This window comes from Thermobia domestica, chromosome 17 (genome assembly GCF_964235325.1).
Source record: "Thermobia domestica chromosome 17, izTheDome1.hap1.1, whole genome shotgun sequence".
Taxonomy (NCBI): Eukaryota; Metazoa; Arthropoda; class Insecta; order Zygentoma; family Lepismatidae; genus Thermobia; species Thermobia domestica.
In genome coordinates, this window is record NC_137470.1 from 6,927,819 (window position 1) to 6,940,838 (window position 13,020).

The following is a 13,020-nucleotide window of genomic DNA, read 5'->3' on the forward strand; positions in this document are numbered from 1 at the left end:
ATCCTGCTTTTGATTCGCCAAGCAAGTTTGGTTTCAGGTTTGGTGTCGCCAACTGTAAGCATTGTGAGAAACTTGCGAGAATCCGTTGCTCTTGGTGCAAAGACATTTTTTGATTGATCCATTTTCTTGTTGATAACCCTGAGTATGTGCTGAAATATCATTACTGCACATCTTATGTCAACTAATACATTTGATTCTGTTATGCTCCAAACGTAATGTTTCCTCAAATATGAGTAACGAAAACATTTCCAAACGATTTCTAGTGCGTGAATTAGTCGTTTGTGTGTGTTTGGTAGCGATTGGAATTGAAATAACGTGAAAAAGTGCGAAAACTGTGAAAAGTGACAAATCGACATAACTCCTTTAATACATTTATGTGGAAACTTTTTATTACAGATTCTTAATCAGCATCATTAGTGCTTTCGATTGATGTATGCACAAAGTTCCAACTCGATATCAATTCTCCCTTCATTCCCTTGTTAGTTGTGTTGGATGAACCGGATAACTTGAAACAGGATTGTAACGCTACTGACGTGTGAATGAACACGTTTTCATAAATAGGAAAATGATAAATATTTACATTTTATTAAGTTCGCTGAACAATAAACTCAACAGTGCAATTGAAACGAGCAAGAAACAAAGTTAAATGAGAAGAGAGAGAGAGAGAAATGACAATCAAACAAGTGTAAATTTTGGCATTAATTCAATATAGTAGAGCTCATTTGGACGGGTTAAATTTACACTGCTGTAAGACACATTTTGTTTGCTTTCCAGAAACAATCACGAAAGGTGCTGTAGTAAATTCGGGAACAAAACAGTTCTTTCTTTGTCAGTAGAAATTTCACTGCCATCTGTTGCCAGTTGAATGAAGCTATGACTTACGTTTTCTATTAATATATTGAACTACTTAGATCTCGTTTCTGTGTCTAAGTCTTTATTTTTGGAAAGGTGACTTACACCTTTGTAAATTTAACCCGTCTATTTTTATAACAACTGGTGTGATTTTTGGTATCTTGATTTCCTGTCAGTAGGTCATACCGGTTTTTCCGGTCCAATGTGATCACTTTCTATTTCACCAATTGTGGACCTGGGAGTAATAGTGGTCAAACCAACAATAATTTTAAAAAGAACACAAATTTAAAGTTGTCCATTCTCCCCTGAAAATTACTTGGCAGCTAGCACAACGAAACTCTCAACTTCATATGTTGTACTTTGAATTTGCACTAGAAATTGAGATTTATTTTGCAATTTGGTTTTTATCTATGATTTGGACTTAGTGATTTGGATGTTAGACCACTATTGCAGTCAGGTTCACAATTACTCCGACAAAAGAAAGGTCATGATGTTTAGAAGCGTTTATGAGTGTGCATTGATAAGGATTCTTTTCATGATATGTGTAAAGGAAAATAAGGATTTCCCTTTGAATTGTACGCAAAACGATGAAGTACTTACTCTGGTCCACTCTTCTCTACCAAGTTCACAATAGAAAATAAATGAGGTAAGCAGACAAATAACGGGACAAGTGCCAACCTGAGTAAAACTGGGATTTTCGGTGCAATACAAAAGTCTTGACTCTCCCTATCGTGTCTTAGGGGATTTTTAATCAAAAAGCCTTTAGTACAGAAAGAATACATACAGACAACCAACTCGGCAAAACCCTTGAAATGTCACGTAACTAGTCAAATGTGGATACACAATAGCACCTACGGAACCAACTTCCGATCTGGCGACAGCTGTGTAGAAATTTTGGATCTAAACGTCGGCTGACATATGGTCGTGGTGTGCGCAGCCAAGAAAATAAGCAAGAAAATGTAGGTTCTAACCTAGACACAATAGTCCAAGAATCTGAAATGAATACATAGTTATTTTTAGGCTACAAAAGCAGGAAAAGAAGAGTAACAGGCAGATATGAAGTAGAGTTAGTTTCATATCTGATCTTTCTGCACTTAATCGACTATTTACACGAGGCAAGCAAAGCAGACGGAGGCATTGTGATTACTGACAACCGAAGATATCATTTGCGAAAACCGCTGGCAACGCCAACTCCTTGCTAAGAAATTCAATGTTGATTGGTTCTCTTTCGCCGTGCAAACGATCGAAACAGAATTCCATAGTGCGTATAGATATATTATTGTATTGTATTGAAGATATTTATTTGTATGTTTCTTGCCTGTGGCCGCTCGATAGGACTTGAGGCTCGATTTAGTTGAACAAGCCGTGCGTTTTATTGACCAGCGCTAGCTTTAAAATTGCTTCTCCTCTACGATTTCTCGGCGGCATTTATTCCTTTATTTGCCCGTATGGTGAAATATTGCACAAAGTAAACTGGTTAAGGAGAAAACTTACAATACTTAACAAAATTTTTAATTGACTAGCAAATAAAATGGAGAATCAGGTACTTAATCACACATCCTTCAAATGACATGTTTGGCCATACAGAAAGTACTATTATAAACTGTTTCATCTACATAAATTACTTTGTTTTCTTCTTTTAAGCTGACTTCTTCTTGCAAAGCGAATTCTTTTGAAGAGCTTCTGTTATGATGGCCGCAGCCTGTTGTTCACCTAACCTTGAGAGCAGTTTTGCTACGTGTGGGGCTTGCTCAATCTGAAAAAAGAAAAGGAATTAGATTTAAAGAACTGAGTTTGTTGCACCCAAAAAATACATCTAAACAAAGAATGACTTTATGTGAAACGTGAATTCCAAAGTAATTGCAAGACCAGAAGAGACAGAGGAGCGGAAATATGTATTTTAAAAAATGGAGATTTAAATTTTATCGGTTTAAATGAAAAATTTTATTTCACGTTCGCACTTCATATCTTCTATATATATATAAAAGAGAACGCACAAAATCCTTTGTCCGCTCATCACGTTAATACGGCTGAACCGATTTCTTTCATTTTTGGGGGGTTGTTAGGATTTGGACCCTAGATGGTTTTTATCATATCACTTTAATTTTCAATTAGCAGTGTCTTGAGATAATTGACCAATCAGGTGTTCATACGTAGAAAAAATCCTTTGTTCGCTCATCACGCTAATACGGTTGAACCGATTTCTTTCATTTTTGGGGGGTTGTTAGGATTTGGACCCTAGATGGTTTTTATCATATCACTTTAATTTTCAATTAGCAGTGTCTTGAGATAATTGACCATTCAGGTGTCCATACGTACAAATCCTTTGTTATTAGTTCATCATATAAAAATAAACGTACTTATATGCAACCCGCATGACCCTGTGACTCGGCGGGTTAACATAAATGACAGGCGCTATAAATCACTTGAAAGCGAAAAAGTAAAAATTATCTAAGTAACAAAGTTTATTGCGTTCCGGGATGACCGCAGCGAAGCGGGGCGGGTTGGGGTGACCGCAGCGAAGCGGGGCGGGTTAACATAAATGACAGGCGATATAATGTTAACATTAGTGCAATCTTCTATGGTTTTTATCATATCACTTGAAAGCGAAAAAGTAAAAATTATCTAAGTAACAAAGTTTATTGCGTTCCGGGGTGACCGCAGCGAAGCGGGGTGAACGCTGCTAGTCATCACTAATAATACTACACAGGTATCGAAAACTAGTCACTGTTCTATTTTCTCCTCTTTTACTTCTATATTTGACACAGATCACTTCGTTCCAATCACCATGGCTTTTGTCTTTCTAATATTTATTTGATCCCATATTCTTCACAGACTTTCCTCAAAGAGTGCGGTCTCTAGGCGCCAATGTCATCTCCCGATGAATTTGCCTGAACTTGAGTGCAAGCGATTGCTTCCGATGCGTAGAACACGCCTGTGAAGGAACCAGAGTGGTCAAATACGCCATTCCTGCGATATCGCGTTCCAAAGGTGAGGGATGCCACGAGATGGCGCCAGTATCAAGGCGAAGCTGCGAGATCGCCTCTTTACGTCCCGAGGATATTTGCATAAAATGTTAAGCTAACACGTTATAGTGGTCACAGACATAACCCTGTATCGTATTAAACTCGTTGATCAAGCTCGTTGTTTCTATCTTTTCTTCTCTCAGCTGCGAGATCGCCTTTTCATGCCCCGAGGGTATTTGTATAAAGTGTGAAGCTAACACGTTATAGTGGTCACAGACATAACCCTGTATCGTATTAAACTCGTTGATCAAGCTCGTTGTTTCTATCTTTTCTTCTCTCAGCTGATTGTATTCGTGTTTGGTGCTTATAGTTGTTGCAAAAGAAAACGATTACACTGCACTCGTTTTCACTGCTTTATTGCGCTTATTTGAGAAGGATGCAAAACGCGAAAACTGAAGGACTCTGGTGAGGTTTATTCGGCGTCACTTAGCCTCGATGCTGGCACCATCTCGTGGCATACCACACCTTTGGAACGCGATATCTCAGGAACGGTGCATCTGACCACTCTGGTTCCTTCACAGGCATGTTCTATGCATCGGAAGCTATCGATTGCAATCAGGTTCGGGCAAATTAATAGGGAGATGAAATTGGGGCTAAACTAGGCCGTATTCCTTCTTACATCTTATTGGTTTTCTTTTCAGATTCCGCAACAAGCACCATATCATCTGCAAACCGTATATATCTAATCATTCTACCTCCTACTGAAATGCTGTCTTCATTATGTAGTCTCTTTCTCACTACCTTTTGTAGATAGTGTTGGCAATGTTAGCAAGAGGTGGTATCACTGTCGAACTCCCCTTGAAATTGCACTCCCTACCTTATTCTAACACTTATTTGTTGGTTTATATGTAAGTTTCTTATGAGTCTTCGATCTTTCCATTTCACTTCCACTTTCTTTAGAACTTCCAACAACAATTTCCAATTCACGTGGTCAAAAGCCTTCTCTAGATCAATAAATACTATATACATCTCTTTTTCTTTTTCTATAAACCTTTCACCGATTACCCTTAATATATGAATTGCATCTCTTGTGCCCTTACCTCTCGTAAGCTCGAACTGTTCCTCCTCAACTTCTTCATTTGTTCTTCAATACAACCTTCTGTTTAGTATTCGAAGCATAATCTTTGCTGCATGCGATATGACCCTCACATCTCTCTGAGTTCGATTTTTTAGCCAACAGTACCATGATCAACTTCAGGAAATCATTTGACCACTCTCCTGTTCCATATATTCATTGCAGAGTCGGAACAATTCTTTTTTGCCCTTGTTTTCCATACTCTTAATGAATTCGATTGGTATATTAACTATCTCGGTTGCCATTTTCATTCCTGATCTCTGATATAGCTCTTCAAAGTCATCATGTAGAATAATAACTCTTTATCATCCTCGCGTACTTCATTTTTTGCTTCAAAATCTAGGCCACACGGTCTATCTCTACTCTCATATAAGTTCTCAACGTATTCTTTCCATCTTCCTAAGACTTCGCTTCTCTCGCTATCTTCTCATTCTTATTTTCTACTGCTATTGTAATACTCCATTGTTTCCTTCGAAGTTCCATAGATTTCCTCATGTTTCCCAACTCTTTCTAATTCTTCTACATCCTCACTTTTTCTTTTGTAATTCTCTTCCTTTATTCTATATGTTTGAATTCTTAACTTCTTGTGCATCTTTCTTCCCCTCTTCCGTATTAATCTGTTTCCGCGCCCTCTTTTCCCGTATTTTCTGCAACATCTGATATGTAACCAATAGTTTCTTAACCGTTTTGTGTTCCCGGTAACCTACTTTTTTTTGCAACCTGTTATATGCAAAGTTTAATATACTCCCACCGTCTGTCAGTACGTTTGATATCTATTGTGATTAACTTACAAAAAATGAAAGAATTTGAAATCTGTACTGTATATTTTGAAACAATATTAGTCTTGTAATAAAATCACGATACAATAAAAGTGTGAAAAGTCTTTGATATTTAATTTCATTCATTGTTCGTTGACAGGGCGAGAAACAGAAATACTTTTGAAATAAAATATTGCTTGACATAAAGTCAAGAACACAACATAGAAATCAAGCAACCTCCTCCCTAGAAATCAAGCAACCTCCTCCCTAGCATGATGAACACAACCCATTTATCCTAATATTAGTAATTGTATTCGTCAGTGGTGAGCTAAACCTTTCATTCACAAAGAACAAGAAAAGAACAGTGGCTTAGTAAAGTATTATAGCCACTTCAAAATCATATGTATAAGACAGATACAGCTATACTGTAATTTTAAGCTTGCACATTCCCTTCCAAGGATATCATAAATTCCAATAACTAATATTGAATACTTATTTTAGTTTCTGTTTCTCCCTATCAGCAAAGCCTTACGCGGTATATTTGACAATTATACACAGTAACGAACAACTTTATTTTATTCCTTGTAATCTGTTCTAAAAATGTTTCTTGTGAGTATGTATGTTCACACAAGAGGTCCCAGATTCGATTCTCTGTGGACTTCAGCCTAGGAAAAGAAAGATATACTAACATTCGACAATGGTGGCAACTTGACGCAGGAACAATATATAGGGTAATTTGGGTTAATATGGGCAGTAAAAGAAAAATGTTAAGATTTCTCATAGATATTAAAATATAATTCGACGACAAATATTATAGCAATTTAGATTGATACATTGTGTTTACTGTCATAGAGTTTTCTTTCAAAAATATTTGAGTGGTTGTAGAGAAAATTAAAAATATTAACCTTACTGCAATTACTCATGTTTAACAAAATGAATGGGTAATATGGGCAGGTATTATGGATAAAATGGGCAGTTGCCTCTCATTGGTACTTAAATTATCCATGAGAAACTAAGAGCAAAATATAATAATGGATGAAATGGTACTAAATACTGAATAAATTTAAGCCGTACAATAATACTATAAAATGCATGGAAACATTAAAAAGAAAATACACAATGTGCATTGTAATATTCTGAGTTACTTGAAAACTACAATGTTAGACATCGAAACCAAATGTGATAAATTTAAATGTATATAATATGAAAAAATTAAATATAGTTTTTGTTCATATGTTTCAGTTTATTTCCAACTAATAAAACAACGCCTTTGTATTTTTAAAATAACACAAATAACAGCACAACCGTCGTGCACATTTGTATCCAGATTGTAACTGGTGTACTTAATGTTATCAACTAAGAAATCTAGCTTTAGATTACAAAGTGATTCTGGTATGAGTAATACTCTGAAAACCTTAGTTCTGTCTATATTATCGAACTGCCCATATTACCCAAAATGACCCTAGGCATTGACAGGATCACTATTCTTTAATATAATGTAAGTTTAAATCTTCATTATTCAAACGGACAACTGCATCAAACCCGGTCTTTGTTGGTTCCTCCAAATGAAATTCTGATTCAATTACTATGGTACTAAGTTTATACATTTCTTTCATTAAAATAAAGTTGAAATAATTTTAGGCTCTAACATCTTAGTTTTTAGGTATGAATTACATATTTATTCAACCTTAATTATTATTCTCTGAAATCCACTTTTAAAGTGCCAAAATAAACTAACGTAGCAGTGTCATTATAAACGAAACATTCAAATTAATATGGCACTATTTTGTGATATATTTTCATGTAAAATGCTTTGAGACTTTTGTCTCATCACATGAAATTTACACTTACTTTGATGTCTCCTAATATCTTCCGGGTATAGCTCTCACAGTTGACAAATATTATATAGTCGCATCTGAAAAAACGAGCAAGGTCTTCCCAGGCATTTGACGGTGGATCCAATAATGTGGATAGCTTTTGGAGTGTACTCTCATCAAAAATCCCTAATTGAGTACAAGAAGTAATTAGTAATGAAATATCAGATATCAAAGCAGCTAGAAAATCTAATTATGCATTTAATTATAAATATTTTCAAATATATTAAAAGTCTTAAGTTCTATTGGAAATTTGATACTTTCGATATCAGAAGCTAAAATATACTCTCATTTTTTCTAGTTAATAAGAACAATTAGCATATAGTGAATTTATATACATCAAATAAAAACTATACTCTAACAACTGAAATGAACACAATGTAATGGACCAAAATTGCAGAAAATAACAACAGCAAAAATGGAAGTAAAAGAAGATGATGCGATACAGGTTTTAAAAATTCGAGAGTGAAAAGAATTGGATACACCAACAAAATTATAGCAATATGATTACGCACAAGGCTTGTCTTGAAAGTATTCGACATTTTTTTTTTGTTTTTGTTTTTTGTTTTTTGTTTTTGGGGAAACTCCATCACGCAAATTGTCCGCATTGCATACCATGATGTGTTTATTCAGTAGGTGAGGTTACTTCTACTTACGTCTGTTGTTATGGAAATGTAGCTATGATGGGTACTTTTATCTCGGCGACCCACAATGGTCGATGGGAAATAAGATTGCTTGAATGTCACCACATGAACGGAACCTTTTCAACAAGATTGCAAGGAATCGTATCATCCCCTTGCGATTGTTTGATCGACTGGAAAGTTCATTGGGTCCACCAGGTTACCAAATGATCTGGACATCGTCGGGTGATGGTATTGGTAGAAAAATAGCTTATGTGGCAGCAAGCAATGATATCGGTCGACCACTGAGTGCTTGCACACGCGCGGGCATCCCAAGCGACATGTTTCACACAGTAGCCTTATCACTGAGTACAAGTTATTCTGGGTTCTAGTTCACAGCTGAGGAAGTAGATGCAGCAGTAGAGATTGCCTAGTTGATTTCTGGGAGAAAAACCCCTTTCGTTCGCCATTTTGATCTCACATCGGTCAAATGCCAGTCTGTGGGCGACCAACTCGCCATGCGTATGGCTATATTGAAGATATTTGGGTCCCAGCAATCAACTAGGCAACCTTTACTTCCTCAGGTGTAAGCTAGAACACAGAAAAATTTGTACTCACTGAAAAGGCATCTGCTACTGAATGGAACATGTGGTTTGGGCTTCTTTGTGTGCACACATATACTCGCTGGTCGTCCGACGTCATTGCTTGCATTTTCACGCTTTTTTTTTTTTTTTTTTTGTTGCTAGTAATTCATTAATAGCTGTAAGTGTTGTTTTGTTATGTAGTTTCAGAACTTGAGCTCGTATTTTATAGTTTCGTTTTGCTGAAGTCAATAATTTGTCTGATATCTTTTGCGGTTGTCACTTGTTTCTTCTATATGTTTGTTAAAGTTAAGTTTTCTTCCAACCATATTTGAATTCTTTAACGTTTTTATACTTATTGGATCAATTTTTAATTTCGGATCTCTTAGCATTTTTGACAAAAATTGTAAATTTTGTTTTATTTCCTAACACCAATCGCCAAGTTGTTTTAAAATATTTCCTCTTCTTTCTTTTTCACTTCTAGATGATGTTATTGCCATGATTGGTATATCATCAGCGTATCTAACTGCTCTTGCGTTTCCTGTATTTTTTCGAAAGAGGGTTGTATTACTGCATCCTACATTGTGGGGCCAATTATTGATACTTATGATCAATCTTTATTTCCCATGGTTGCTTTTAATTTCCTTGAGACCTTTAATTTGATTTCTCTGTTTGTCCAACACTGTCTCATTGTTTTATGCATCTTTTGCCTGTGTTTGATTCTTTCAACCTCCTAAACATAGATGGCCAACACAAATTACCAAAGGCACCACTGATATCTGCATATATTACTAGTTGGTATTTCTCCTGACTTTAATAGGTCTATTAGTCTTTTCACTACCGTTTATATACTTTTCTCATTTCTAAACCCACATTGTAGAATACAATTTGCTATGTCTCTTTTCCTTTTTTTCGAAGAGTTTTCCAATTACATTTAGTAAGCAGATGGGTCTATAGGAGTTTGAATCTTCGTTGCTTTTCTCCTCACTCTTCTTTAAAATTACTAGATTACCTTCCTTACATCTTTTAAGGGATTTTCCTTGTTTCAGGCATGTATTATATAGACTTACTAAGTATGGTGACCTATGGGATCCTTTTCGTAGGTTTCGTCCTTAATTTCTTCTTGAACTGATAGCTTTTATTCATGATTTTTGAAATATAGAATTCAAGTTCTTGATTTGATACTTCTTCTATTATATCATGTTTGATGAGATGTCCTTTTATTCTCTTATTTTTTATTCTCTTTATTATCTATTTCTAGTTCGTTTTTGCCACCAGGTTATCCATCAAATGTGATATCGTATTTTCCCAGCCAGTTGTGTAGGTTCCAACATACTTTAATAATTGTTGTATTCTTTGCATATTATATTGTAGGGCTCTTCACAAGAATCAATATTGAGTTCTTTCGATTCAAATGATTTTCAACCATTTTCTTCAGATATTTTTTCTTCAATTTTCTGTTTTTTTTTTTTTTTTTTTAATCTTCTCTGTCTTATATCTTGATGCAATGTTTGTTGGTATATGTTTCTTGCTTTTCATATATCTCTCTTTAGTATGCTAATTTCTTCTCTCCAATAAGGACTTGTATTATTATTTATTGTATTTATTTTGTTTCCATTTATTGAGTTTTGAGTGTCTCTCTAGTTCTATCTTCTATGTTTATTGCTAGTTGATCTAAATTACTATTGTCTTGAATTTGTGGTAAATTAAGTTCTATCAATAATTTGTTCGAATTTATTTTATTTAGATCACGCATTTTGAACAAGTGGAAACAAATTTACAAGGAATTGAAAATTTCTTTCAAAGGACTTTCTATTGTTTAGATAGACTTCACAGCGGATTCCGTAGATTGTTTTAAATAGACACAAATACGATAATGCCGTTTACAGCAATTTGATATGTTAAACGAATACAAAGTTACGAAATAAATGGTTCAATTTGATACATTGTTTAAAATGGTGTATTTGTTGGAACTTTTAGAAACACTTTTTGATTTACGATGCTTCTATGACGTCACAACAATCCATTTGGATATGTGTAATTACAACAAGTTCTCGGAATTACATAATTTCAAACAGTATTGCAAACTATACCAATATTTATCGTATTTCCAGAACGGTTTGATATATCAAGTTGCTGTAAACGGCATTTTGATCTTCGCATGTATAGAATGACATCTGAGTAATTAGAGGAAATACTATGTAAGCATTTTTTGAAATAAATCCTTTTGATAAAAGAAGAACTTTCAATCTCTTGTGTCTTTGTTTCTATTCATTTGAATTCTGTCGTATGATGACGTACGTACTAGACATTAAAGCACCTTGAATGAGAGTTGCCCCGCCTGCCTTAGTTAGGGCACCAAATTTTTGATGTTTGTGATACTATAGTGTTCTTAGTTTGCAACACTGAATAACTATTGTTAGTTTTTACTTAACATCCAGATATGAAATATGCAACAACCTGAGGTAGTATTATTTGAAAAATACTTTATATTGGACAGGTAACACTGTTAATTTGGTGGTATCACACACAACAAGTATGTTGAACAATGTCCCCCTGCCAATATTTGGACGGTACGAAATTTCAGTGTTTTTGTCTATTAGTTTAAAAATTACAACCGCGTATCAAGATAAATGTTGACCATTGATCTGGCTGGACTGGTCTCGATCCGTTTCAGTCCCTTTTTTCAATGTATCACGTTGATGACTAGCAGTTGTCCTGCACGAGGTTCATCTTCCAGGGATTCCTGTCCTGATGATCATTTTCTGAACCAATTCTAGGATGTTCTTACACTTATTGGATTCTCCACAAACAAACGCATATTTTCAGCACTAAGGATTATAAGGCGTGGACTTAAAGTTTAAGGGGAAGTCCGAACTACTAGAATGGACTCAAATATGCAATTACCGAGAATCGAATCCGACACGTCGTGCACCAAAGTCGCGTGCACAGCCACTTTATCAGCGGAAAGTACTTAACGGCTGAACTCCAAACTCTAACTTTGGATTTCAAACCTTTGATTTACGGTTATTTGTGATTACACGTTTAAAAAGACAGACTTTAAAATTATGTGTACTTTAAATCAATTATTTAAACACATTTTTTTAATATATAAAGTTTGTTTTTTAAAACTATTGTCCAAAGCCTCTGCATTTTATAAACCTTCACCAAAATCAATGCAAATGAGTTGTGCTGCCATCTTTGGAGTTCATTTAAACTATACGTTTGCGAACGTTTATATGTTTGTGGTCAATCCTTTCGACAATGAGATCTCGGAAACTACAGGCTCTAGAAAGATGACGTTTTCACTAATCGATTGCAAATTTTACGTAGATTGTCCAGTTCTAATTGAATATTTAAAAAGGAAATGGCCATTATTTCTTGATTACATTTTTATGGGTACACTGGAAGTGTTAAAATTTGAAAAAAAAAACTCAACCATCATATCATATGCATTATACATTCCAACAACACATAATTGTATAAGGAGTTGCATATCTCTCAGGCCTTTTGTTGAATGGCCAAAATATAATGAAAAATAATGGATAACCATTTCTCCAGTCTAAGATGAATCTTTATTGTTTGGAGGTTTTGCCCAATGAACACCACATATCACTGACATTATAATTAATTGTGTGTGTAACGTATTTGCTTATTACATACTGCATGCAAGAAGAAAACACTGATCATACATGAATTAAAAGACCCAATCGGAAGTAGGCTCAAATCTTGCAAACGGTGCGAGATATTAAAAAAGTAATCGAAAAATTGTCCCCTTTACGGTATCTCTTGCCTATTTTTATCAACATGTCTTTCCCTTATGTCTGCAAAGGAACATGTACAGACAGATGTGAGGAATAACAAGGAGATTCATGCTCATACGTGAATGATGCGATGTATAGAGAGCGCAGGTTCAACTAGTATATATATGAGCATGACTATATACAGCGGCGTAGCGAGCATTACAAGATTGGGGGGGGGGGATGAAACTTGAAATTGCCAAGTCTTGATTTTGAAAATACCAAGTCTTGGTATATATATATATATATATATATATATATATATATATATATATATATATATATATATATATATATATATAACAAGTGTTTCGAAAATCTTAGTCTCACTTTTACCAACCCTGCGGAAAACTTTACAGCAACCTTATTTTGATATTCGTCCCATTCCATGCCCCATCTGAGATACGAATACGAACAGCCCCCGGTTTCGAGTA

General features: G+C 35.0%; 1 protein-coding gene across 1 annotated transcript in view; it reads right to left on the reverse strand.

Moving 5' to 3' along the window:
• Positions 1-525: 525 nt before the first annotated feature.
• Positions 526-13,020, reverse strand: part of LOC145674669 (uncharacterized) — a 43,668-nt gene continuing 31,173 nt past the window's right edge. The window contains exons 3-4 of the mRNA XM_081744896.1: positions 7,563-7,714; positions 526-2,608 (exon numbers count right to left, since the gene is read on the reverse strand). Coding sequence (XP_081601022.1) covers positions 7,613-7,714 — 102 coding nt within the window. The 3' untranslated portion in view covers positions 526-2,608; positions 7,563-7,612. The remainder of the gene's footprint in view (positions 2,609-7,562; positions 7,715-13,020) is intronic.